Genomic DNA, 22,977 nt, shown 5'->3' with positions numbered 1-22,977 from the left:
TTCTCTGATCCTTAGCACAATTCTGTGAGATAAGCACTGTTTTTTCTTGGGAAGTGCTGAGAGGTTGACTAAAGTTGCTGATGGGCACTCTACTTGGGGACAGTGTGATTTGAGTCCATAGTCTTCCCACCCATGCACTTGCACTCTTCAGGTGGGATCAAGGCAGTGGGAGTATGAGCAAGGGGGAGGAATGGATCCTGCTACAAAATATACATATTGGTGGGTCCTCGCCCCCAAGAGACTCAGCTGCCTCAGGTAAGTAGAGCATAAATGGCATAAATGCTTAGACCAAGTAGTCTCTGATATTCTTCAAGCTCGGTAAGATAATTATTTTTTACTGTTTAACTGTGTGTGATGTCTTCCTCATCTCTCTGCCTAGATTTAAAGCTCCTAATGTGAAGGGACTTGTGTTTTGCTTTCATCCCCGGTAGCTGCTAGCCTAGAATGTTGACAGTAGTAGGTGCATAAATGATGCTGGCTGGATAGAGAAAGGAGAATAATGGTGTTTGAACCCTTGGCCCTAAGGTCATGTAGGGGAAGGAAAAGAAAATAATTTTTCCTCCACCTATTTTGGGTTCATTGGCTGGCATCCTATAAATTAGACCAACAAAAGACAGATCAACAAGAGAAAAACAAACAGAAGGTTATTAACATACATCATAGATACACATGGGATCCCACACTCAGTGATGAGTAACTCAAAGGGGTGGTTAGAACTTGAGCTCATGGGATGCCTGGAGTGGCTCAGTCAGTTAAGCCGCTGCCTTCAGCTCAGTCATGATCCCAGGGTCCTGGGATCAAGTACCGCAACCGGCTCCTTGCTTCTCTGTCTGCCTGCTTCTGGGAGCCTGCTTCTCTCTCTGCCTCTGCCTGCCACTGCCTGCTTGTGTTCGCTCTCTCTCTCTCTCTCTCTGACAAATAAATAAATAAATAAATAAAATCTTCAAAAAAAAAAAAAGAACTTGGGCTCATATAACATCTTAACAAAAGAACAAGAACTTTTTAGAGAAGTGAGAAGACAAAGGAAAAGGATTTTGAGTGAGGATGGCAAATAGTGGTCCAAGATAAGGGGTAGTTAGTAAGGTTTGTTGTGTGGATTCCTTCAGTGCCCTCTCCTGGCTGATAAGGGTGTAGAGTTGTTTCCAGAGATTAACTTCTACTCTTCCCGGTAGAGCCGGGGGTGGGGGTGGGGGGATACTTTCACAAATTTATATTCTGCTTTTAGGCGGGTAGGGGGAGGGCAGAGAGCTTTTCTTGGTCTGCTTCTTCTCAATGCCTTCAGCCCAAAATAATCCAAAATGGATGATGGTGATGATGATTTTGGCATAAGCCAAAATGTCATAATTTGGAGTGGCATATTCTGGTACCTTTCATTCATAATCCAAAGTAGGGCTTAGAAATCTCTACCTCCCACAGGGAAGCCTTTTGATTCTTCATCCTGAGCAAGGTGAACTCCTGGACGAACAGCGGTGTGTTTTGTGTTAAAGGCATTCGTGGCATTCAGAGATGTGGCTGTGGACTTCAGCCAGGAGGAGTGGAGGTTGCTGAGCCCAGCTCAGAGGACCCTGCACTGGGAAGTGATGCTGGAGACCTACAGCCACCTGGTCTCACTAGGTAAGGATGGCTTCCCTTACCACTTAAAATCTGCCCCACAGAGTATTTTCTACATATCACAAGGAAAGGCTACCCATGAAGCAGCTTTGTCCTAGAGTTGGGCTTAGGAACAACAATCCCTCTCCCTCAGGGGCAATCTGGATTTAGTGGAATTGAAAACAGGGAGATTTACTCATGTTGCCTCTAATACTGCATTTCCCCACCTCTTTCTCAAGGCTGGGGCTCTCTTTTTGCTTTTCTTGTTTGAAACCTAGGTGGTTTTCCTTCACCACGTGTTAATATGCTGTTTTTCTGACCAGAGGCACGTTTACTTACTCAGCTCTTCTGAGGAGAGTTCACAGTACAGGCCCTTTGTACCACCCTTTGAGTTTCCCTATGCATTTTGGCTCTGATGTACAAAATGGCCCCTTGAGCCCATGACCAAGAATCTCCTTGGTTTTTGTTTGTTTTTGTTTTTTCCCCATGAGCAGACATTCCGTTTTCCAAACCAAAACTCATTTCTCAGCTGGAGCAACGGGTAGAGCCCTGGATAGAGGAGAGACAACATCCACTGGGCCTCTGTCCAGGTGAGTGTGATGCAGGGTAGACAGGACCGTCTGCAGCTTGGAAGATAGGGAAGGAGGAGGCATCTCTCAGGTACAAGGAAGAAGCTCTTCTGAGGCCTCCTAGGTCATTGGTAAGTCTACCTGGCATTTTCAGTTGAGGGAGGGGGCTTTCCTTGTCTCTTTCCTCCACCAGGAAGCCTCCCTTCTTTACCTGGCTTGCCTTCTTCATCATGTTCGGTCTTTCCTCATTCATGGGCTTCTTTCTCTTCTCTTGATCTTTTTTTTTTTTTTTTTTTTTTTTTTTTTTTATTTATTTGACAGACAGAAATCACAAGTACGCAGAGAGGCAGGTAGGGGGGCGGGAAGCAGGCCCCTGCTGAACAGAGAGCCTGATGTGGGGCTCGATCCCAGGACCCTGAGATCATGACCCGAGCTGAAGGCAGAGACTTTAACCCACTGAGCTACTCAGGCGCCCCTCTTCTCTTGATCTTAAAAACTACATCTGTCCTATGGACATTAAGTCTGCCACCCTTTAGATACTTTCTAGTTTCCTGTAGGTGAAATGTAATTGATTATTTCTACCTTTCCAATTCCCATAATTTAAAAAATGTGTTAGTAGTTAAGATTACAGCAAGCTATGAATAATAATTTTAAAAATGTGCTCATGAACCGACATCCCAGCTTAAGAAATAAGGCATTACCTAAATAGTTGAAGTTCCTATTTCCCCTACCTCCCCACACCCCTGCCCAAAGGGAGCTGTTTTTTCAAAATTAGGGGTTATAAATCTTATGCATGGTCTTTTGCTTTCTTTCATATGTGTGAATCCCTCAACTATCTACAGTGTTGTTTGACATATTTTTATTTTTTATTTTTCTTTAAAGATTTTATTTATTTATTTATTTTAGATTTTATTTATTTATCTGACAGACAAAGATCACAAGTAGTCAGAGAGGCAGGCAGAGAGAGGGGGAAGCAGGCTCCCTGCTGAGCAGAGAGCCCGATGTGGGGCTCCATCCTATGACCCTGAGATCATGACTGAGCTGAAGGCAGGGGCTTAACCAACTGAGCCACCCAGGCACCCTAGATTTTACAACTTTTAATGTAAATGTACATCTTTCTTTAAATTTATACATAGGCTTATATTTTCGTTGTTTTGAGAGTTATGTTTTTAAAAACTGAATTTTTAGAATTTTTTGTTAAAATGTAGAACTAAAATTTATTTCATCATACTGATCATATACCCAGCAGCTTTGCTGAGACGTTTTAATTAATCCCATAATTTGTCCTGTGTATATTCTTTGGAGTTTCATATAGAGACAACTGTTTCATCTGCTTATTTTGCCTTTTTTTTTTTTTTTGCTTTATTGATCCTGTCTATTGTATGTATTATGTCTGAACTTGTATTTAATATTTCCTTTCTATTCTTACTTTGGACTTATTTTGCTATTCTTTTCCAAGTGTTTGAGATGGATGCTTATCATGATTACTTTTCAGGCTTCCTTCTTTCCTAACACAAGGGTTTCAGACTGTGCATTTCCTTCTATTCTTTTTTTTTTTTAAGATTTTATTTTTAAGTAATCTCCATACCCAACATGGGGCTTGAACTTATAACCCGAAGACTAAGAATCATGTGCTCACCAACTAAGCCAGGCAGGCATCCCATTTCCTTCTATTCTTTTTTTTTTTTTTTAATTTGACAGAGCTCACAAGCAGGCAGAGACGCAGGCAGAGAGAGAGGAGGAAGCAGGCTCCCTGCTGAGGAGATAGCCCGATATGGGGCTCGATTCCAGGACCCTGGGATCATGACCTGAGCCAAAGGCAGAGGCTTTAACCCACTGAGCCACCCAGGCACCCCCCATTTCCTTCTATTCTTAACACAGATTTTCAGCTTCTGTTCCACCTCTGAATCTTTACCTGTGGCACCTTAAGCCCATAAGGCTGTGGTATTTCACCACTATTTCTGCTCCAGTTGTGTGTGTTGGGAGTGCTTAGTAGCAAGAAAATTCCAGCCCCTCCCTTTTTACTGCAGCTTTTTTAATGTAAACTCTTTATTCCAACCAGTTGCTGGTCACTTTTGGGTGTTTTCCAGTGACTTGAAGTAATTATTTGTTGTATTTTATCCAGTTTCATCATTGTTTTCTGCAGGGGATTCTTGTGACCAATTCAATCTGCTGCCATTTTCAGAAGTAGTCTCCATCCGATATGTTTTTGACTTGACATTTGGAAAGTACTTCAAAATTACAGAAAATTCGCAAAAATAAAAACAGTACAAAGAACACCTTTTATCCTCTATATACACACATATATGGAAAGATATATGGCATATATGTTATTATGAAATGGCATCGGGGCACCTGATTGGCTCAGTTGGTAAAGCATGAAACTCTTGATCTTGGGATTCTAAGTTCGAGCCCCATATTGGGTGTAGTGATTAATGCTGGGTGTAGTGATTAATCTTTAGGGGCGCCTGGAGGCTCATTCATTAAGTGTCTGCCTTCAGCTCGGGTTGTGATCCCAATATCCTGGGATCGGTTCCTGCATTGGGCTCTTTGCTCAAACAAAATGTGCTATGAGGAGGAGCCTGCTTCTCCCTCTGCCTCTGCCTGCCGCTCTGCCTATTTGTGCCCTCTCTCTGTCAAATAAATAAAGTCTTTAAAAAAGAAGAAAAATCTTTAAAAGAAGTAAGATGGCATCATAAAATCACCTATTAATATTTTATATTTGGTTGTGTGGTATCTTATATGCATGTTCTCCCTTCTCCTTCCCCCCTCAGTATATACGTGTATATATTTATGTGTTTGTAATATGGGTGTATGTGTGTGGGTGCATGGGTGGGTGCATTCATATGTGTGTGTATGTTAAAAGGTACTATACAGGGGCGCCTGGGTGGTTCAGTAGGTTAAAGCCTCTGCCTTCACTTCAGGTCATGATCCGAGAGTCCTGGGATCAAGCCCTGCATGGGGCTGTCTGCTCAGCAGGGAGCCTGCTTCCTCCTCTCTCTGTCTACTTGTGATCTCTCTCTGTCAAATAAATAAATAAAATCTTTAAAAAAAAAAAAGGTACTATACAGTGGCTAACAACATAATTGAAAAATTTTTTTTCTAAGAAGAGCTGTATTCTCATATAACCATAGTAGTTACCAACCTTAGTAAATTTAACTTTGATAACAGTAATTTTATCTAATACCTACTTCTGATATTATAATTTTGTTAGTAGATGCAGTAATATCTTTTTAACTCTCCAGAAAATGATCCAGTCCTGGTTTCAGTAGTGCATTTACATGTCATGCCTATTTAATCTCCCTTAATATAGATCATTTCAGTAAACTTGCTTTGTCTTTTATGACACTGACATTTTAGAAATATACAGTCTTACAGCTTTTTAACAACTTCATTGAGATATAATTTATGTACCATAAAATCTTGTTATTGTAAGTGTACAGTTGCATTATTCTTTGTAAACGTTTACTCTTGTATGATCATTATTCCCATGTTACTTTAGAATACTCTGTCATCCCAAAAAGCTCCCTTATACCCATTTGCGTCTATCTCTCCTCCCATCCAAGCTCTGGGGAACCACTGATATGCTGTCTCCATAGATTTTTCTGTTTCCGGACGTACTCTATAAATGGTATCATAAAATGTATAGTCTTTTGTATTTGGTATAATATTTTTTTAAAGATTTATTTATTTGACAGATAAAGATTACAAGTAGGCAGAGAGGCAGGCAGAGAGAGAGAGAGACGGAAGCAGGCTCCCAGCTAAGCAGAGCCCGATGCGGGGCTCGATCCCAGGACCCTGGGATCATGACCTGAGCTGAAGGCAGAGGCTTTAACCCGCTGAGCCATTCAGGTGCCCCTTGGCATAATATTTTTGAGGTTCAGTAATCCATTTCTTTTTTCTTTCTTTTTTTTTTTTTGAGAGAGGGAGCATGCATGTGTTGGGGGGGAGGGGAAAGGAAGAGGAAGAAAGAGAACCCCAAGCAGACTCCATGGTCAGTAAAGAGCGGGGGCCAATCCCACGACCCTGAGATCATGACTTGAGCTGAAATCAAGAGTGGGAAGCTTAATCCACTGAGCCACCCAGGCAGCTTAATTCCTTTTTATTGCCATATAATATTCCATTGTAAGGACATAGCACATTTTGTTTGCCTCTTCACGGTTGACAGATATATAGGTTGTGTCTGCTTTTTGGCTATTGTGAATAACATGGTAAGAACAATCATGGACTAGTCTCAATGTGGGCATATATTTTCATTTTGGGGTAGTTAAGGAGGTGTAAAATTTCTGGGCTGTATGGTATATTTATACTTAACTTTTTAAGAATCTGGAAAATTATTTTCCAAAGTAACTATACATTTCTATTAGTATTTCTGTTTTACATTTCTGATTTCTATTTTTACATTTTCTATTAGCAGTGTGTTTCTCTACATCCTTGTGAGCACTTGGAATTGTCTCATTTTCATTACAGACATTCTAGTGGGTATGTAGTGATATTTCATTGTGGTTTTAATTTGCAATTCCCTAGTGACTGATAACGTTCATCATTTTTTTTTTAAGATTTTATTTATTTATTTGAGAGAGAAAAAGAGAGCATGAGCTGGGGGAGTAGTGGGGAGGGAGAAGCAGACTCTCTGCGGAGCAGGGAGCCTGAGGCGGGGTTCTATCCTAGGACCCCGAGATCAGGACCTGAATTAAAGGCAGACACTTAACCAACTGAGCCACCCAGGCGCCCCCTTTGCATATCCTTTTTTTTTTTTTTTTTAAAGATTATTTATTTATTTATTTGACAGACAGAGATCACAAGTAGGCAGAGAGGTAGGCAGAGAGAGAGGAGGAAGCAGGCTCCCTGCTGAGCAGAGAGCCCGATGCAGGGCTCAGTCCCAGGACCTTGGGATCATGACCTGAGCCTAAGGCAGAGGCTTAACCCACTGAGCCACCCAGGTGCCCTGCCCCCCTTGCATATCTTATTTAACAAAATAGCTACTCAGTTCTTCTGCCCATTTTTAAATTGGATTGTTCTGTCTTCTTTTTTTAGTTGTAAGAGTTTTTCATATATTCTGGACATAGTCCTATATCAGATAGATGGTTTTCACGTACTTTCAACTCTAAAATCAAGTTTCAGAAAAAAGACAAATCTGTGTCTTGTCTTTTCATTCTCTTCATGGTGTCTTTTCAAGCATAAAAGTTTTAAACTTCGGGACACCTGGGTGACTCAATTGGTTAAGCGTCTACTTTCAGCCCAGGTCATGATCCTGGGGTCCTGGGATCGAGTCCTGCATCAGGCTCTTAGCTTAGCAGGGAGCCTGCTTTTCCTCTGCCTGCTCTGGCTGCCACTCCCCCTGCTTGTGCTCTCTCTCTCTCTCTCTCCCCCTCTCTCCCTAACAAATAAATAAATAAAATCTTTAAAAAAAAAAAAAAGGCTTAAACCTTGGTGATGTCCAGTTTAACAAAATTTTAGATGGATTGTGATTTTGGTGGTATAACTAAGAACTTTTTATCTTTTGTTTAGAATGTTTGGTTTGTTCATATTTAATATAATTATTGATATGGTTTAAGTCTGGCATTTTGCTGCTTGCTTTTTATATGCTTCATGTTTTTTTATTCCACTACTTTTTTGGCATATGTGTATATATTTATCATTATTTGTTATATATGTTATATATATAATTTTGTAGTTATTTTCTTAATCCTAGGAATTAAAAATGCATCTAATTTAGCATAATTAATTATACTAACTTTGTTCCAGTAAAATATATATATTATAAAACCCATAATATGATGTTACAGTTATCACCTTTTATAATAATCTTATGCATTTCAGAGAAATTAAGAGAAGGAGGAAAATAGACCTATGTAGTCTTTTATATTTACCCACATACTTATCAGTTTTGGTGGTCCTCATTTGTTTCTGTGGATTTGAGTTAATGTCTGGTGTCATTTCTTTTCAGCCTGACAGTCTTATTTAGTATGTCTTACAAGGCATGTTTGCTAGCAAGAGATACTCTCTGAGGGGCACCTGGGTGGCTCAGTGGGTTAAAGCCTCTGCGGTCGGCTCAGGTCGTGGTCTTAGAGTCCTGGGATCCAGCCCCACATCGGGCTCTCTGCTCAGCAGGGAGCCTGCTTCCTCCTCTCCCTCTCTGCCTGCCTCTCTGCCTACTTGTAATCTTTGTCTGTCAAATAAATAAATAAAATCTTTTAAAAAAAAGAGAGAGATACTCTCTGAGTACTTGTTAATCTGTGAACATCTGTATGAATTTCATTTTTGAGGGATAGTTCTGGGAGAATAGAATTCTTCTTAGTAGCTTTTTCACCTTTATTTCAGCACCTTGAATAAATCATTCCATACTCCATTGTCTCTGAGGAGAAGTTAGCTCTAATCATATTGTTTCCTGCTGTGCATATTGAATCATTTTCCTTTTGCTGCTCTCAAGATTTTCTCTTTTGTCTTTTTTTCTGATAGTCAACAATTTGTCTATGATATGTCTCTCTGGGGCTCTCTTTATGTCTTTCCTTTTTAAAAAAGATTTTATTTACTTATTTGAATTTGAGAGAGAGAGAAAGAACGAGTGGGTGTGCACGAGCACGGGGGGGGGGGAGGGGCAGAAGGAGAGGGAGAAGCAGACTCCCTGCTGAGCAGGGAGCCCGATGTGGGGCTCCATCCCAGGATGCCGGAATCATTACCCGAGCTGAAGGCAGATGCTCAACTAACTTGGCCACCCAGGCACCCCTGAAATATTTTTGTTTAAGATTTAAAAAAAATTTTTTTTAATTTTTTTTAAATTCTAGTTGATTAGCATACAGTGCTGTATTGGTTTCAGGAGTAGAATTCAGTGGTTCATCACTTACATACAACACCCAGTGCTTATCATAACAAGTGCCCTCCTTAATACTCATCTCCCATCCAGATCATCCCCCACCTCCCTCCCTCCTTCCCTCAACCCTGTTTGTTCTCTTTTGTTAAGAGTCTCTCTCTTTTTTTTTTAGTATAAATAACTTTATTTTTTTTTTCAGTGTTGAGTGATTCATTAGTTAGGTATAACACCCAATGCTCATCACAGCACGTGCCCTCCTCAATACCCATCATCCTATTACCCCTCCCCCCACTTTCCTCCCCTTTGAAACCCCCAGATTGTTTCTCAGAGTCCATAGTTTCTCATGGTTCATTTCCCTCTCTGATTCTCCCCTTTTGGTTTTCCCTTCCTTCCCCGATGGTCCTCTATGCTATTCCTCATGTTCCACATATGAGTGAAACCATATGATAATTGTCTTTCTCTGTTTGACTCACTTCACTTAACATAATCCCCTTCAGTTCCATCCATGTCGTTGCAAATGGTAGGTATTCATCATTTTTGATGGCTGAATAATATTTCATTGTGTATCTGTACTACATCTTCTTTATCCATTCATCTGTTGAAGGGCATCTTGGCTCCATCCACAATTTGGCTATTGTGGACATTGCTGCTATGAACATTGGGGTGCATGTGCCCCTTCTTTTCATTACATCTGTATCTTTGGGGTAAATATTTAGTAGTGTTAGTGCTGGGTTATAGGGTAGCTCTATTTTTTTTTTTTTTTTTTTTTAGATTTTATTTATTTGACATACAGCGAGAAAGGGAATACAAGCAGAGGGAGTGGGAGAGGGAGAAGCAGGCTTCCTGCAAATCAGGGAGCCTGATGTGGGGCTCAATCCCAGAACCCTGGAATCATGACCTGAGCCAAAGGCAGACACTTAACAAACAACTGAGCCATCCAGCTGCCCCTACGGTAGCTCTATTCTTAACATCTTGAGGAATCTCCATACTGTTTTCCAGAGTGACTGTAACAACTTGCATTCCCACCAACAGTGTAAGAGGGTTCCCCTTTCTCCACATTCTAGCCAACATTTTTTGTTTCCTGTTTTGTTCATTTTTACCATTCTAACTGGTGTAAGGTGATATCTCATTGTGGTTTTGATTTGAATTTCCTTGATGGCTAGTGATGTTGAACATTTTTTCATGTGTCTATTAGCCATTTGTATGTGTTTTTTAGAGAAGTGACTGTTCATGTCTTCTGCCCATTTTTTGACTGGGTTATTTGTTTTTGTTTTTGTTTTTTTAAAGATTTTATTTATTTATTTGACATACAGAAATCACAAGTAGGCAGAGAGGCAGGCAGAGAGAGAGGAGGAAGCAGGCTCCCCGCTGAGCAGAGAGCCCAATGCGAGGCTCGATCCCAGGACCCTGGGATCATGACCTGAGCTGAAGGCAGAGGCCCAACACACTGAGCCACCCAGGCACCCCTGGGTTATTTGTTTTTTGAGTGTTAAGAGTGAGAAGTTCTTTGTAGATCTTAAATATCAGCCCTTTAGCTGTAAGTCATTTGCAAATATCTTCTCCCATCTCGGAGGCTGCCTTTTAGTTTTGTTGACTCTTGCGTTTGCCTTGCAGAAGCTTTTCATCTTGATGAAGTCCCAAAAGTTCATTTTTGCTTTTGTTTCACTTGCCTTTGGAGATGTGTCTTAAAAGAAGTTATGTGGCTGATATCAAAGAGGTTACTGCCTATGTTCTCCTCTAGAATTTTGATGGATTCCTGTCTCACATTGAGGTCTTTCATTCAGTTTGAGTTTATCTTTGTGTGGGGTATAAAGGAGTTGTCCAGTTTCATTCTTTTATATGTAGCTGTCCAATTCTCCCAGCACACTTATTAAAGAGACTGTCTTTTTTTCATTGGATATTTTCCCTGATTTGTCAGAAATTAGTTGACCATAGAGTTGAGGGTCCATTTCTGGAGTCTCTGTTCTGTTCCAGTGGTCTATGTGTCTGTTTTTGTGCCAATACCATGCTGTCTTGATGATCACAGCTTTGTAATAGAGCTTGAAGTCAGGCTGCATGATGCCCTGCTTTGTTTTTCTTTTTCATCCTTCTCTTGGTGATTTGGGTCTTTTCTGATTCCATACAAATTTTAAGATTTTTTTTCCCCAGATCTTTGAAAAATGCCAGTGGTATTTTAATAGGGATGGCATTGAAAGTGTAAATAGCTCTGTGGAGGATAGACATTTTAATAATGTTTATTATTCCAGTCCATGACCATGGAATATTTTTCCATCTTTTTGTGTCTTCCTCAATTTCTTTCATAAGTGTTCTGTAGTTTCTAGAGTATAAATCCTTTACCTCTTTATTCCTAAGTATCTTTTGGTTCTTGTTGCTATTGTGAATGGAATTGATTCCTTAATTTCTCTTTCTACAGTTACATCGTTAGTATATAGAAAAGCTACTGATTTCTGTGCGTTGATTTTGTATCCTGCCACATTGCTGAATTGCTGTTTGAGTTCTAGTAATTTGGGGGTAGAGTCTTTTGGGTTTTCCACATGAAGTATCAGGTCATCTGCGAAGAGGGAGAGTTTGACTTCTTCTCTGCCAATTTGGATGCCTTTTATTTCTTTTTGTTGTCTGATTGCTGGGGCTAGAACTTCTAGTACTCTTTTGCTGTGGGCTTTTCATAAATGGTTTTTAAGATATTGAGGAATGTTCACTCTATCCCTGTTCTCTGAAGAGTTTTTATCAGGAGCAGATGTTGTATTTTGTCCAGTGCTTTTTCTGCATTGGTTGAGAGGATCATATGGTTCTTGTCTTTTCTTTCATTGATGTACTCTACCACGTTGATTGATTTGTGAATGTTGAACCACCCTTGCATCCCAGGCATAAAACCCACTTGGTCATGGTGAATAACCCTTTTAGTGTACTGTTGGATCCTATTAGCTAGGATCTCGTTGAATATTTTGGCATCTATGTTCATCAGGAATATTGGTCTGTAATTCTCCTTTTTGATGGGGTCTTTGCCTGGTTTGGGGATCAGGGAAATGCTGGCCTCATAGAAGGAATTAGGAAGTTTTCCTTCTGTTTCTATTTTTTGGAAAAGCTTCAGTAGAATAGGTATTATTTCTTCTTTTTTTTTTTTTTAAGATTTTATTTATTTATTTGTCAGAGAGAGAGAGACAGAGAGAGAAAGATCACAAGTAGGCAGAGAGGTAGGCAGAGGCAGAGGGAGAAACAGGCTCCCCGCTGAGCAAGGAGCCCGATATGGGACTCGATCCCAGGACGCTAGGATCATGACCTGAGCCGAAGGCAGCCGCTTAACCAACTGAGCCACCCAGGCGTCCCGGTATTATTTCTTCTTTAAATGTTTGGTAGAGTGGTCGCTTCGGCAGCACATACACTAAAATTGGAACGATACAGAGAAGATCAGCGTGACCCATGCACAATGATGACATGCAAATTTGAGAAGCATTCCGTATTTTTGATCCCTCTGACATGAAGAATTTGAGAGGCAGGGCGGGGGGGGTGGAGGGAAGGGAGGGAAAAATGAAACAAGATGGGACTGGGGAGGGAGACAAACCATAAGAGTCTCTTAATCACAGGAAACAAACTGAGGGTTGCTGGAGGGGATAAGCGTGGGAGGGATGGGGTGACTGGGTGATGGACATTGGGGAGGGTATGTGCTTTGGTGAGCACTGAATTGTGTAAGACTGACGGTTCACAGACCTGTACCCTGAAACAAATAATACATTGTATGTTAATACAAAATTAATTAATTAATTTTAAAAAATGTTTGGTGGAATTCCTCTGGGAAGCCATCTGGTCCTGGACTTTGGTTTTTGGGGAGGTTTTTGATCACTGCTTCAATTTTGTTACTGGTTATTGGTCTATTCAGATTGTCTGTTTCTTCCTTTTTCAGTCTTGGTCATTTGTAAGTTTCTAGGACGGCATCCGTTTCTTTCAGGTTGCTTAATTTGTTAGCATACAGTTGCTGATAATTTCTAATAATTGTTTCTATTTCCTTGGTGTTAGTCATAATATCTCCCCTTTCTTTCATGATTTTATTAATTTGGGTCCTTTCTTTTTTCTTTTGGGTAAGTTTGGCCAGTGGTTTATCAGTCTTATTAATTCTTTCAAAGAATCACCTTCTAGTTTCATTGATCTATTCTGCTGTTTTCCTGGTTTCTATTTCATTGCTCTCTGCACTGATCTTTATTATTTCTCTTCTCCTGCTTGATTTAGGTTTTATTTGCTGGTCTTTCTCCAGCTTCTTTAGGTGTAGGGTTAGCTTGTGCATTTGGGATTTTTCTACTTTTTTGAGAAAGGTTTGGAACTGCCTTTGCAGTATCCCATTGGTTTTGGACTGATGTGTTTCATTCTCACTGGTTTCCATGAATTGTTTAAGTTCTTCTTTAATTTCCTGGTTGACCCATTCATTCTTTAGCAGGATGCTCTTTAACTTTCAAGTGTTTGAATTCCTTCTAGTTTTTTTCTCGTGATTGAGTTCCAGTTTCAAGGCATTGTGGTCTGATACCGTGCAAGGAATAATCTCAGTCTTTTGGTATTGGCCGAGAACTGATTTGTGACCCAGTATGTGGTCTATTTTGGAGAAAGTTCTGTGTGCATTCGAGAAGAATGAGTATTCTGTTGTTTTAGAGTGGAATGTTCTGTATGTATCTGTGAAGTCCATCTGGTCCAATGTGTTGTTCAAAGCTCTTGTTTCTTTGTTGATCTTCTGTTTAGAAGATCTGCCCAGTGCTGAGAGTGGAGTGTTAAAATATCCTACTATTAATGTATTAGTTTTGATCTGATTCTTTATTTTGATTAATATCTGGCTTACGTAGTTGGCTCTTCCCATGTTGGGGGCATAGATATTTACAGTTGTTAGATTTTCTTGTTGGATAGACCCTTTAAGAATGATGTAGTGTCCCTCTGGATCTGTTATTACAGTCTTTGGTTTAAATTCTAGTTTGTCTGGTATAAGAATTGCTACCCCATCTTTCTTTTGAGGTGTGTTGGCTTGAAAAATGGTTCTCCATCTCCTCATTTTCATTCTGGAGGTGTCTTTAGGTACGAAATAAGTCTCTTATAGACGGCATATGGATGGGTCCTGTCTTTGTGTCCAGTGTGCAACCCTGTGCTGTTTCATGGGAGCACTTAGGCCATTCACATTGAGGGTTACTATTGGAAGATATGTGTTTACTGTCATCCTACTGTCTAAGGATTGTCTAGGATGGCAAAAATATATATATATATTTATTTATTTATTTATTTATTTGAGAGAGAGACAGAGAGAGAGAGAGAGTGCAGAAGCATAAGTCGGGGGTGAGTCAGAGGGAGAGGGAGAAGCACACTCCCCAGTGAGAAGGAAACCCAATATGGGACTTGATCCCAAGACCCTGGGATCATGACCTGAGCCAGAGGCGGATGCTTAACTGACTCAGCCTCCCAGGCACCCTCTTGATGTTTTTCTTTTTAAAAAAAATTATCTATCTATTTATTTATTTGACGGAGAGAGAGATCACAAGTAGGCAGAGAGGCAGGCAGAGAGGGGGTGGGAAGCAGGCTCCCTGCTGAGCAGGGTGGATCCCAGGACCCTGAGATCATGACCTGAGCTGAAAGCAGAGGCTTAACCCACTGAGCCACCCAGGCCCCCTTGATGTTTTTCTTGCAGTTTGTTGAGCTTCTTAGACTTATAGACTAATGTTTTTCAACAAATTTCAGACTTTTTAGTTATTATTTCTTGAGACATTTTTTCTGCTCTTTTCTCTCTGTGTTCTCCTTCGTGCATTCCCACTACACATAGACTGACTTATCTGATGGTGTCCCACAGGTTTCTGGGGCTCTTTGTTTTTCTTCAGTTTTCTTTCGCCTGCTTTTCAGTTTAGGTAATTTCTATTGATTTATCTTCAACTTCATTTGTTCTGTTGCAAACCCAAATATGCTGTTGTGCCTTCCTAGTAATTTTGTAATTTATTTTACTTTTTAATTCCAGAGCTTCCTTTTATTTTTTTAATAGTTTTTATTCTTTATTGAGATTTTTCTGTTTCTTAAGTTACCATGCTTTCCTTTAAGTTTTTACACGTTGTTTCGTTTAGTTCTTTAAATACATTTATAGTAACAGCTTTGAACTCTCTTTCTCCCTATAAATCAACAAGTGGGCCACCCAGCAACAGTTTCTATTGTCTGCATTTTTTTCCTCACTCTGGGTCCCTCTTTCCTTTTCCGTTGGAAACTGGATATTTTATTTTTATTTTTTTTTAAATATTTTATTTATTTATTTGACAGAGAGAGATCACAAGTAGGCAGAGAGACAGGCAGAGAGAGTGAGAGGGAAGCAGGCTCCCTGCCGAGCAGAGAGCCCGATGCGGGACTCGATCCCAGGACCCTGAGATCATGACCTGAGCCGAAGGCAGCGGCTTAAACCACTGAGCCACCCAGGCGCCCGGAAACTGGATATTTTAGATGTTGTAGCCTCTCTGATAGCTGGTGATGTTTCCTGCTTAGACGTTGTTTTGACTTTTAGTAACCTTTCTAGACTAAATGTATGGAATCTGTTTTCTCTGTGAAGGTGATGTTTCCGCTTGCTTGATTTGTTATTGTATTCTTGTGTTTAATTTTAATCCCGGCTTCCTGATTTCAGCCTTGTATCTGCAGAGCTCCGTGATCTGCAACAATTAGCAATAGGTTGTGTTCAAAGACTGAGCCAGTAAGGCTTCCTACCTCTGCCAGTGGAGAAATGGGTGAGTTGGGGAGCTCCTTCAAAGTTCAGATAGTTTCCGAGTCTTGTCTGGCTTTTTACTTTGCACTGATCCCTCTAATGTTCCCTCTGTACCTGGTTATAGACTCTGTGTCAGGCAGGGTTATGTGCGTAGCTCGGGCCCCCACCCATCTCCCCTGCTTTTGCAAACAGCCTTCCAATCACCTGGGGTTGCGTGGAGTTTATCAAGCGCACCCCTCCACCCCACCCCCACCCAGCTCTCTCACTTTCAGGTTTTCCCCTGCTACATTTCTGGATGGTCTACCAGTCTTTGTTTTTGTTTTGTTTTGGTTTTTTTGGGCTTTTGTTTTTTGTTTGGGTTTGGGGGAAGGGGGTCCCTGCCAAGTCTGCAGCCTCAGATAGCAGTCACTGGTGGCCTTCCCTAGGCCACATTTATTGACAGGTCCACCCGGCACTGGTTTCTCACCTTCCACTCAAATCAGGTGACCGCCCCTGTAAGAGGAACAGCACTGACTGTTTTAGGACCTGTCCTAATTTAACTACCATACCAGCCAAGCCGGGGATCAGAAGGGTGAGAGCTGCTCTAGGCAATAATGCTCCAGATTCCTGCTTTTCTTATCCAGGGCTCAGTGTTTTTCATGAATAAATACTTCTCCCTGTATTGTATGTGTTTAATTTCTGAAAGTAAACTTTTTGCTCTGTCAGATATTGTGAAAACAAGTTTTTGGTATGAGTTTTCTACATTGCAGTAGGACAAGGGGCCACCCAGAAAAGATTTTTTAAGCTTTCCAGGTCACATGCCATTGGCTGGTTTGTTTGTTTGCTTATTTATTTATTTTTCTTTCTTAGAAAGAAATCCTTAGAAAGGTAGAATCCATTTTTGTCTGGTGGGTCATACCAAAAAACAGGGGATCCCTGCCAAGTCTGCAGCCTCAGATAGCAGTCACTGGTGGCCTTCCCTAGGCCACATTTATTAACAGGGTTGCAGGCTGAATTTGGCCTACCTGACAAGTTTGCTAACTCATGCAATTAAAAATGTAGTTTATAGGGACACCTGGGTGGCTCAGTTGATTAAGCCTCTGCCTTCATATCAGGTCATGATCCCAGGGTCCTGGGATCCAGCCCCACATCAGGCTCCTTGCTCAGTGGGGAGTCTGCTTCTCCCTCTCCCTCTGCCCCTCATCCTGCTTATGCTCTCTTTCTCTCACTCTCTCTCTCTTTTGCTCTCAAATAAATAAATCTTTTTTTTTAAAAAATAGTGTATAAAGTAAAATGAAAAATAGCTCTTGTTACGATGCGAGGGTGTCTGAGGAGGACACAGGTTGTGATATAAACATATTACAAACGACCAACGGGCAAAGCAAAGTGGCCCCAGCAACCCTACCCATGGCTACTCTGACTAAAACTATTCTTTCTTCAGCAGAATCAAAGCTAAACATTCCACCTTGTCTCCACTGCCCGCTGGCATTCGCTAGTCAGCAAGGCCTCAGCCAGCACGTGTGGTTCAGTCACCTTCCTCAGCTCTTCTCAAGTTTACGTGCAGGGAATCATCTCCCTCTGGGGAAACACTGTCCAAAAGATCAAAAACAGCTGCAGAAGCGACTCTTTGGTGAAACTTGCTGGAGTGACAAAGCGGAAATTCAAGAGACAGAAGAAGACTCCAAGCCCTGGTCCGGGAGCAAGGGCATCACTTCAAAAGTGTTGTCCCGCCCACTGCAACAACAGCCAGTAAGGGCTGAGCAAGACAGGGCAGTGACGGCCACAGGGCGGAGCCGAGACCAGAGGACAGACCTTGGAGAAACAGACAAAGTGTTGCAGGGTGTAAAAATCTCAGGATTTGGAGCAATCCCCAACGGGGAGTTGGGGCTAGGCTTCATGAAGGAGTCAAACCTGCTCAGCTTCCAGAAGATACACACAGGGGAGACACCGTACGTGTTCACGGAGTGGGGCCAGAGCTTTGGCAATATGTCAGTCCTCATCAAAAACCAGAGGATGCCCTCTGGGGACAAGCCTTATGTGTGCAAGGAGTGTGGACGAGGCTTTACCTGGAAGTCAAACCTCATCACACACCAGAGGACACACTCAGGGGAGAAACCTTACGTATGCAAAGAGTGTGGACGAGGCTTTACTTGGAAGTCAAACCTCTTCACACACCAGAGGACACATTCAGGGGTCAAACCGTACATGTGCAAGGAATGTGGGCAGAGCTTTAGTCTGAAGTCAAACCTTATCACGCACCAGAGGGCACACTCTGGGGAGAAGCCTTATGTGTGCAGGGAGTGTGGGCATGGCTTTCGCCAGCATTCACATCTCATCAGGCATAAGAGGACACATTCGGGAGAAAAGCCTTATGTGTGCAGGGAGTGTGAGCGTGGCTTTCTTCAGAAGTCACACCTCATTAGACACTTAAGGATACACACAGGAGAGAAGCCTTACCTATGCACAGAATGTGGACGCCATTTTAGCTGGAAATCAAACCTCAAGACCCACCAGAGGACACACTCAGGCATTAAACCTTATGTGTGCCTCAAGTGTGGGCAGCGCTTTAGCCTGAAGTCAAACCTCAGCAAACACCAGACGTCACACACAGGGGAGAAGCCATTTGTGTGCAGGGAATGTGGGCGAGGCTTTACCCGGCAATCAACCCTTATCACACACCAGAGGACCCACTCAGGGGAAAAGCCATTTGTATGCAGGGAGTGTGGGCGAGGCTTTAATGATAAGTCAACCCTCATCTCACACCAGAGAACACATTCTGGGGAAAAGCCTTTCATATGCAGGGAGTGTGGTAAAAGATTTAGCCAGAAGCCAAATCTCTTTAGGCACAGGAGGGCACACTCAGGTAGCATAGCTTTTGTGTGCCAGAAGTGTGGGCAAGGCTTTTGTGATAAGTTGACTGTCATCACACACCAGAAGGCACACTCAGCGGGGAAGCCTCATGTGTGCAGGGAGTGTGGGCAGGGCTTTATCCGGCAGTCACACCTTATAAGATATCAGAGGATACATTCAGGAGAGAAGCCTTATATTTGTAGGAAGTGTGGGTGATGCTTTAGTCGGAAATCAAACCTCATCAGACATCAGAGGACACATTCAGGATAGAAACCTTGTATGTAAGAGTGTAGCAAAATCTTTAGCCAGGACTCATACTTCATGAGATACCAGAAGTCACACGTAGGGCTTTAGTGTGGCTTTAGTAATAAGTCGGGCATTGCCAGACACGGAAGTGGAGACATCTTATGTGTGACGGGAATGTTGACGAGCCTAATGGTTAAGAGTCCACCTCTCTAGTCCACGTGAAGGAGAGCTGCCAGCACCCTTTCGGAGCTCTGACGTTCACTAGTAGGGATGGTGGGTTGAGGAAGATCTGTCAGGTAATATGATAGAGGGGGTACTTCTAAGTAGGTTGAAATTAGGGAATGGAGGCTCTTCTAATGTCGTTTCCTGTCGTGCCTGCACGACAAACAGCAAGGGGAAAAGAAAGGGGGAAAAGAGGGAGAGTCCCGGGGGAAAGGGAATGCGAAGAACACGCGAGGGACACCAGGCCGATTGACGCAAGTGACAAAGTTCTTTATTAAGCACATACTCTTATAATCTGTTTCATAAGTGATTACCACAGCATATTTGCACAAAGTGATTACCATAGCATATTTGCACAAAGACGAGACATGTCTCATGTACAGGATGTGTCAGTCATAATTATAGAAAATGCAGCTGCAGGGTAGACCGCAAGGTCCGCTTTCGGAATGACAGCAGAACATGGGAGAATAATCTTAAGGCAAACAACAGGGCCTTAACGAGCCCAGGGGATTAGCCATGAGTGCCCTCCGACCGAGGACCAGGGAGCCTTTGCTACCACCTGCTCAACTCGCTCTAGGAGAGCCGCTCACAACAGTTTCCCAAGAATACTTGAACAGTCTGTATACAGTAACCTTGATGTTGGAGAAAGAGCAACACTAGAGCTCATCTCTTAATGTCTGTCTGACCTTCTGAGAACAAGAGACTTGACAGGAACTGTGGCTGATTTAATCTTGGTTTCCCAGAGAATGAGCCAGCAGAGTCAGCTTCAGGGAGAGTTTGGGAAGTGGTGAATTCATGGGAACAGAGATGGTACATGGGTAGGAGATTTTATTACGCAACAAGCTAACTGGTGAGAAAAAATGTGACTATCCTAGCTGTAGATTTTGGGAAGAAGTATCCATTTTTGCTTATTTCCTGAGGCCCTCTCTGGTTTCCAGGTTGAATATGTACTAAAAATATTTTTATGTACTGGCGTATTTAGACTAGAAATGTGTTATGTGCTTTCATGAAGAAAACACACATATACAGAAACAGAAAATGAAATTACTTTCTATTCTTCTTTGAATTACCATACTACATCCCACAGGTAATTCATTGGTTTAAATCTTTCCAGCCATTGTAAAATACATGACTTTTCTGGTTGGGAATACTCTCTTTTTGAGAAGGGCAGTGTCCCATAGATTCACTTATAATTCTGAGCCAGGGCCCAATTTTTTTTTTCATGGAACTTGACTAAATGATTCTGAGTTTTATTTGGAAAGCAAAATTTTGAGGAATGGCAGGATAATATAAGAACTGTATAGTAACATGTCTTTTTCATCTGTGGACCGATATCTAGAATAGAACTGTATAAAAAATAGAAAAACAAACTCACTTTTATATGAGTATTTAGAAAGTGAGGAAGCAGGATTTCAAATTATGATGAAAATAGCAAGTACAAGATTCAGTATTTGGGTCATTGGCTCTCAACCGAGGGAAAAAATAAACATAGGTCCCAGAGTCTCAATATCCAAAGTTAGAGTTAGGAAAGAAACCACTAGCTCAAATAATATGAGGTACAGAGGTCTTTTTAATTTAATTTAATTTTTTCTTTTAAGTAGGCTCCATGCCCAACCTGGGGCTTGAACTCGTGACCCTGAGATTAAGAGTCACATGCTCTACTGACTGAGCCAACCAGGCACCCCAAGGTGTAGGAGTCTTAATTTTTGTTCAAAATCTAAGATTTCTTATCTTAAATCACCAGATTTCTAAGAATCTGGTGAAGAATTATGAAATATTATCCTAGATGGAGCCACTGGTGTAGCTTGCCCTTCTCTTTCCCTCACTGGGATAAATCCTGGCCTGCTGCTATTTCTCCTTCTCAATGGAAAAATACTTGTAGAGTTTCAATCTCTTTGTATCCTAGAATTGAATTATTCTTTTTCATAAAATGATGTCACAAAAATAAGGATTCCCACAGTAAACATGTATCTTTTATATTTTTTTAACTTTAAGAAGAAATATTTCAGTTTTCAATATAATCAGTCCATAAATCCAAAAGATTTTGCCTTAAATTATTTAAAATTCTCAACAAGAAATAGAGCACTGCTGGTGTCTGAAGATTCAAACAGATTCAAAGAGACTCCAACCTTGGGAGACATTTATATAGAACAGCAATCAAACAGACACTGGAAATGGTAGAAGGAGGCCCCATACTTTGGCCCTACCCAGTCCCCACCTATACTGAGTCTTAAACCTGCATTAGATCCTCTGCTTAGAACTTCTCAGAAGAGAATTGGAACAGGTAACCTGAGTTCTCCACTTGGGCCTAGCATTAAAACCTGTGTGCGAGTCGGGAAGCCAATCAGGAGGCAAGCAGGTGGTGTTCATATATGTGAATCTTCAAAATCTTGTGGTTTTATTATTTTTTTTCCAAGCTGTCTGGATAAGCTGTCTACCGGTGCCCCATATTTCCTATCTTAAGATAATAGCTCTAGATGTTTAAAACCAACAGAAAAGGGCACCTGGGTGGCTCATTTGGTTAGGTGACTATCTTTGGCTCAGGTCATAATCCTGGAGTCCTGGGATCGAGTCCCGCATTGGGCTCTCTGCTCGGCAGGGAGTCTGCTTCTCCCACTGACCTTTCTCCACTCATGCTCTCTCTCATTCTCTCTCTCTGTCAAATAAATAAATAAAATCTTAAAAAAAAAAAAAAAACCAACAGGACAAGTGCTGAACCCCAACTGCCCATCTTACCACTCCTATGGTTAAGTAATAGACTATACTGCCTGGAGAAAATTTTGAAGAAAAGATGATGAACAGTATGAAATAATACCACTTCAAATCCATAAGCCTGTTATGGTCACCACTGAAATCTGTTTCAGAAGAGGGTAGCTGGGGTGCCTGGCTGGCTCAATCAGGTAAAGCATGGGACTCTTGATCTTGGGATCATGAGTTTGAGCCCCACATTGGATGTAGAGATGACTTAAGGAAAAAAAGTAAAAGAAAAGGGGTGGCAGTAAGTCTTAATATAACCATTCTATTTTAACTTATTATGGATCAGTGGTTCTCAAAGTGTGGTCAGAGGATATTTGGGGACCCTTTCAGGTGATCTTCATGGTCAAAACAAATTTCATTATAACACTAAGACCTGATTTGCTTTTTTCCTATTGTGCTGAAATTTGCACAGATTGTGGAAAAGCAATGGTGGGTAAAACTGTTGGGCCTTTAGCTTGAATCAGGATTGTGTCGCCAAACTGTACTACTAGTTGTTGTGTTCTTTACCACCACACACTTGTGGTAAAAGCATGCTACTTCCACTTAAGAATGTTCTTGATAAAACAGTTAAAATTAGTTTTGTTGAACTTGACGCTAAGCACAAAATTTTTATTTTTATTTTAAAGATTTTATTTGTTTATTTGACAGAGAGATCACAAGGAGGGATAGAGGCAGGCAGAGAGAGGGGAGGAAACAGGATCCCTGCTGAGCAGAGAGCCCGATGCCCATGCAGGTCTGGATCCCAGAACCCTGAGATCATGACCTGAGCTGAAGGCAGGGGCTTAACCCTCTGAGCTACCCCAGGCACCCCAAAATTTTTAAATTATACTTTTTATTTTGAGATAATTTTAGATTCACATGCATTTGTAAGAAATTATGCAGAGAGATCCCATGAGCTCTTCGCCCAGTTTACCCCAATGGTAATGTCTTGCAAAACTATAATGTTACAGCCAGGATATTAAAATTTATCTTCTAAATATTTTATGTAATGAGAGAAAGGCACGTAAAGTTTTCCTTCATTCTGAAGTATCAAGTTGTTTCCAGGAAATGCTCTTTTATGATTGTTTGAATTGTGAGCCAAACTAGCCACCTTTTTATGGACACCCATTTTATTTGAAAGAACAACTGATGAATTTTGAATAAGTGGATGAAGACCTGTATATCTGGTAGCATCTTGTCAAAAATGAAGTGATTTATAAAACCTGACAATAAAGAAAACTGGTAGTAATTTTTGTTAATTTGACTTT

At 41.3% G+C, this 22,977-nt stretch overlaps 1 protein-coding gene and 1 non-coding gene across 2 annotated transcripts in view; both read left to right on the top strand.

Annotated features, from left to right (window-relative positions):
• The window catches only part of ZNF875 (zinc finger protein 875), a 28,853-nt gene extending 9,726 nt beyond the window's left edge, over nt 1-19,127 (top strand). Inside the window, exons 3-5 of the mRNA XM_045988727.1 lie at nt 1,488-1,614; nt 2,085-2,180; nt 17,097-19,127. Coding sequence (XP_045844683.1) covers nt 1,488-1,614; nt 2,085-2,180; nt 17,097-18,721 — 1,848 coding nt within the window. The 3' untranslated portion in view covers nt 18,722-19,127. The remainder of the gene's footprint in view (nt 1-1,487; nt 1,615-2,084; nt 2,181-17,096) is intronic.
• On the top strand, nt 12,332-12,438 carry LOC123931922. Its single transcript, XR_006816343.1, has one exon. It is a non-coding gene; the product is annotated as a U6 spliceosomal RNA (small nuclear RNA).
• Nucleotides 19,128-22,977: the final 3,850 nt, after the last annotated feature.

The sequence above is a fragment of the Meles meles genome, chromosome 19 (genome assembly GCF_922984935.1).
Source record: "Meles meles chromosome 19, mMelMel3.1 paternal haplotype, whole genome shotgun sequence".
In the NCBI taxonomy this organism is placed as follows: domain Eukaryota; kingdom Metazoa; phylum Chordata; class Mammalia; order Carnivora; family Mustelidae; genus Meles; species Meles meles.
The sequence above is the reverse complement of the archived record's forward strand: the minus strand, read 5'-3'. Positions and strand labels throughout refer to the sequence as shown.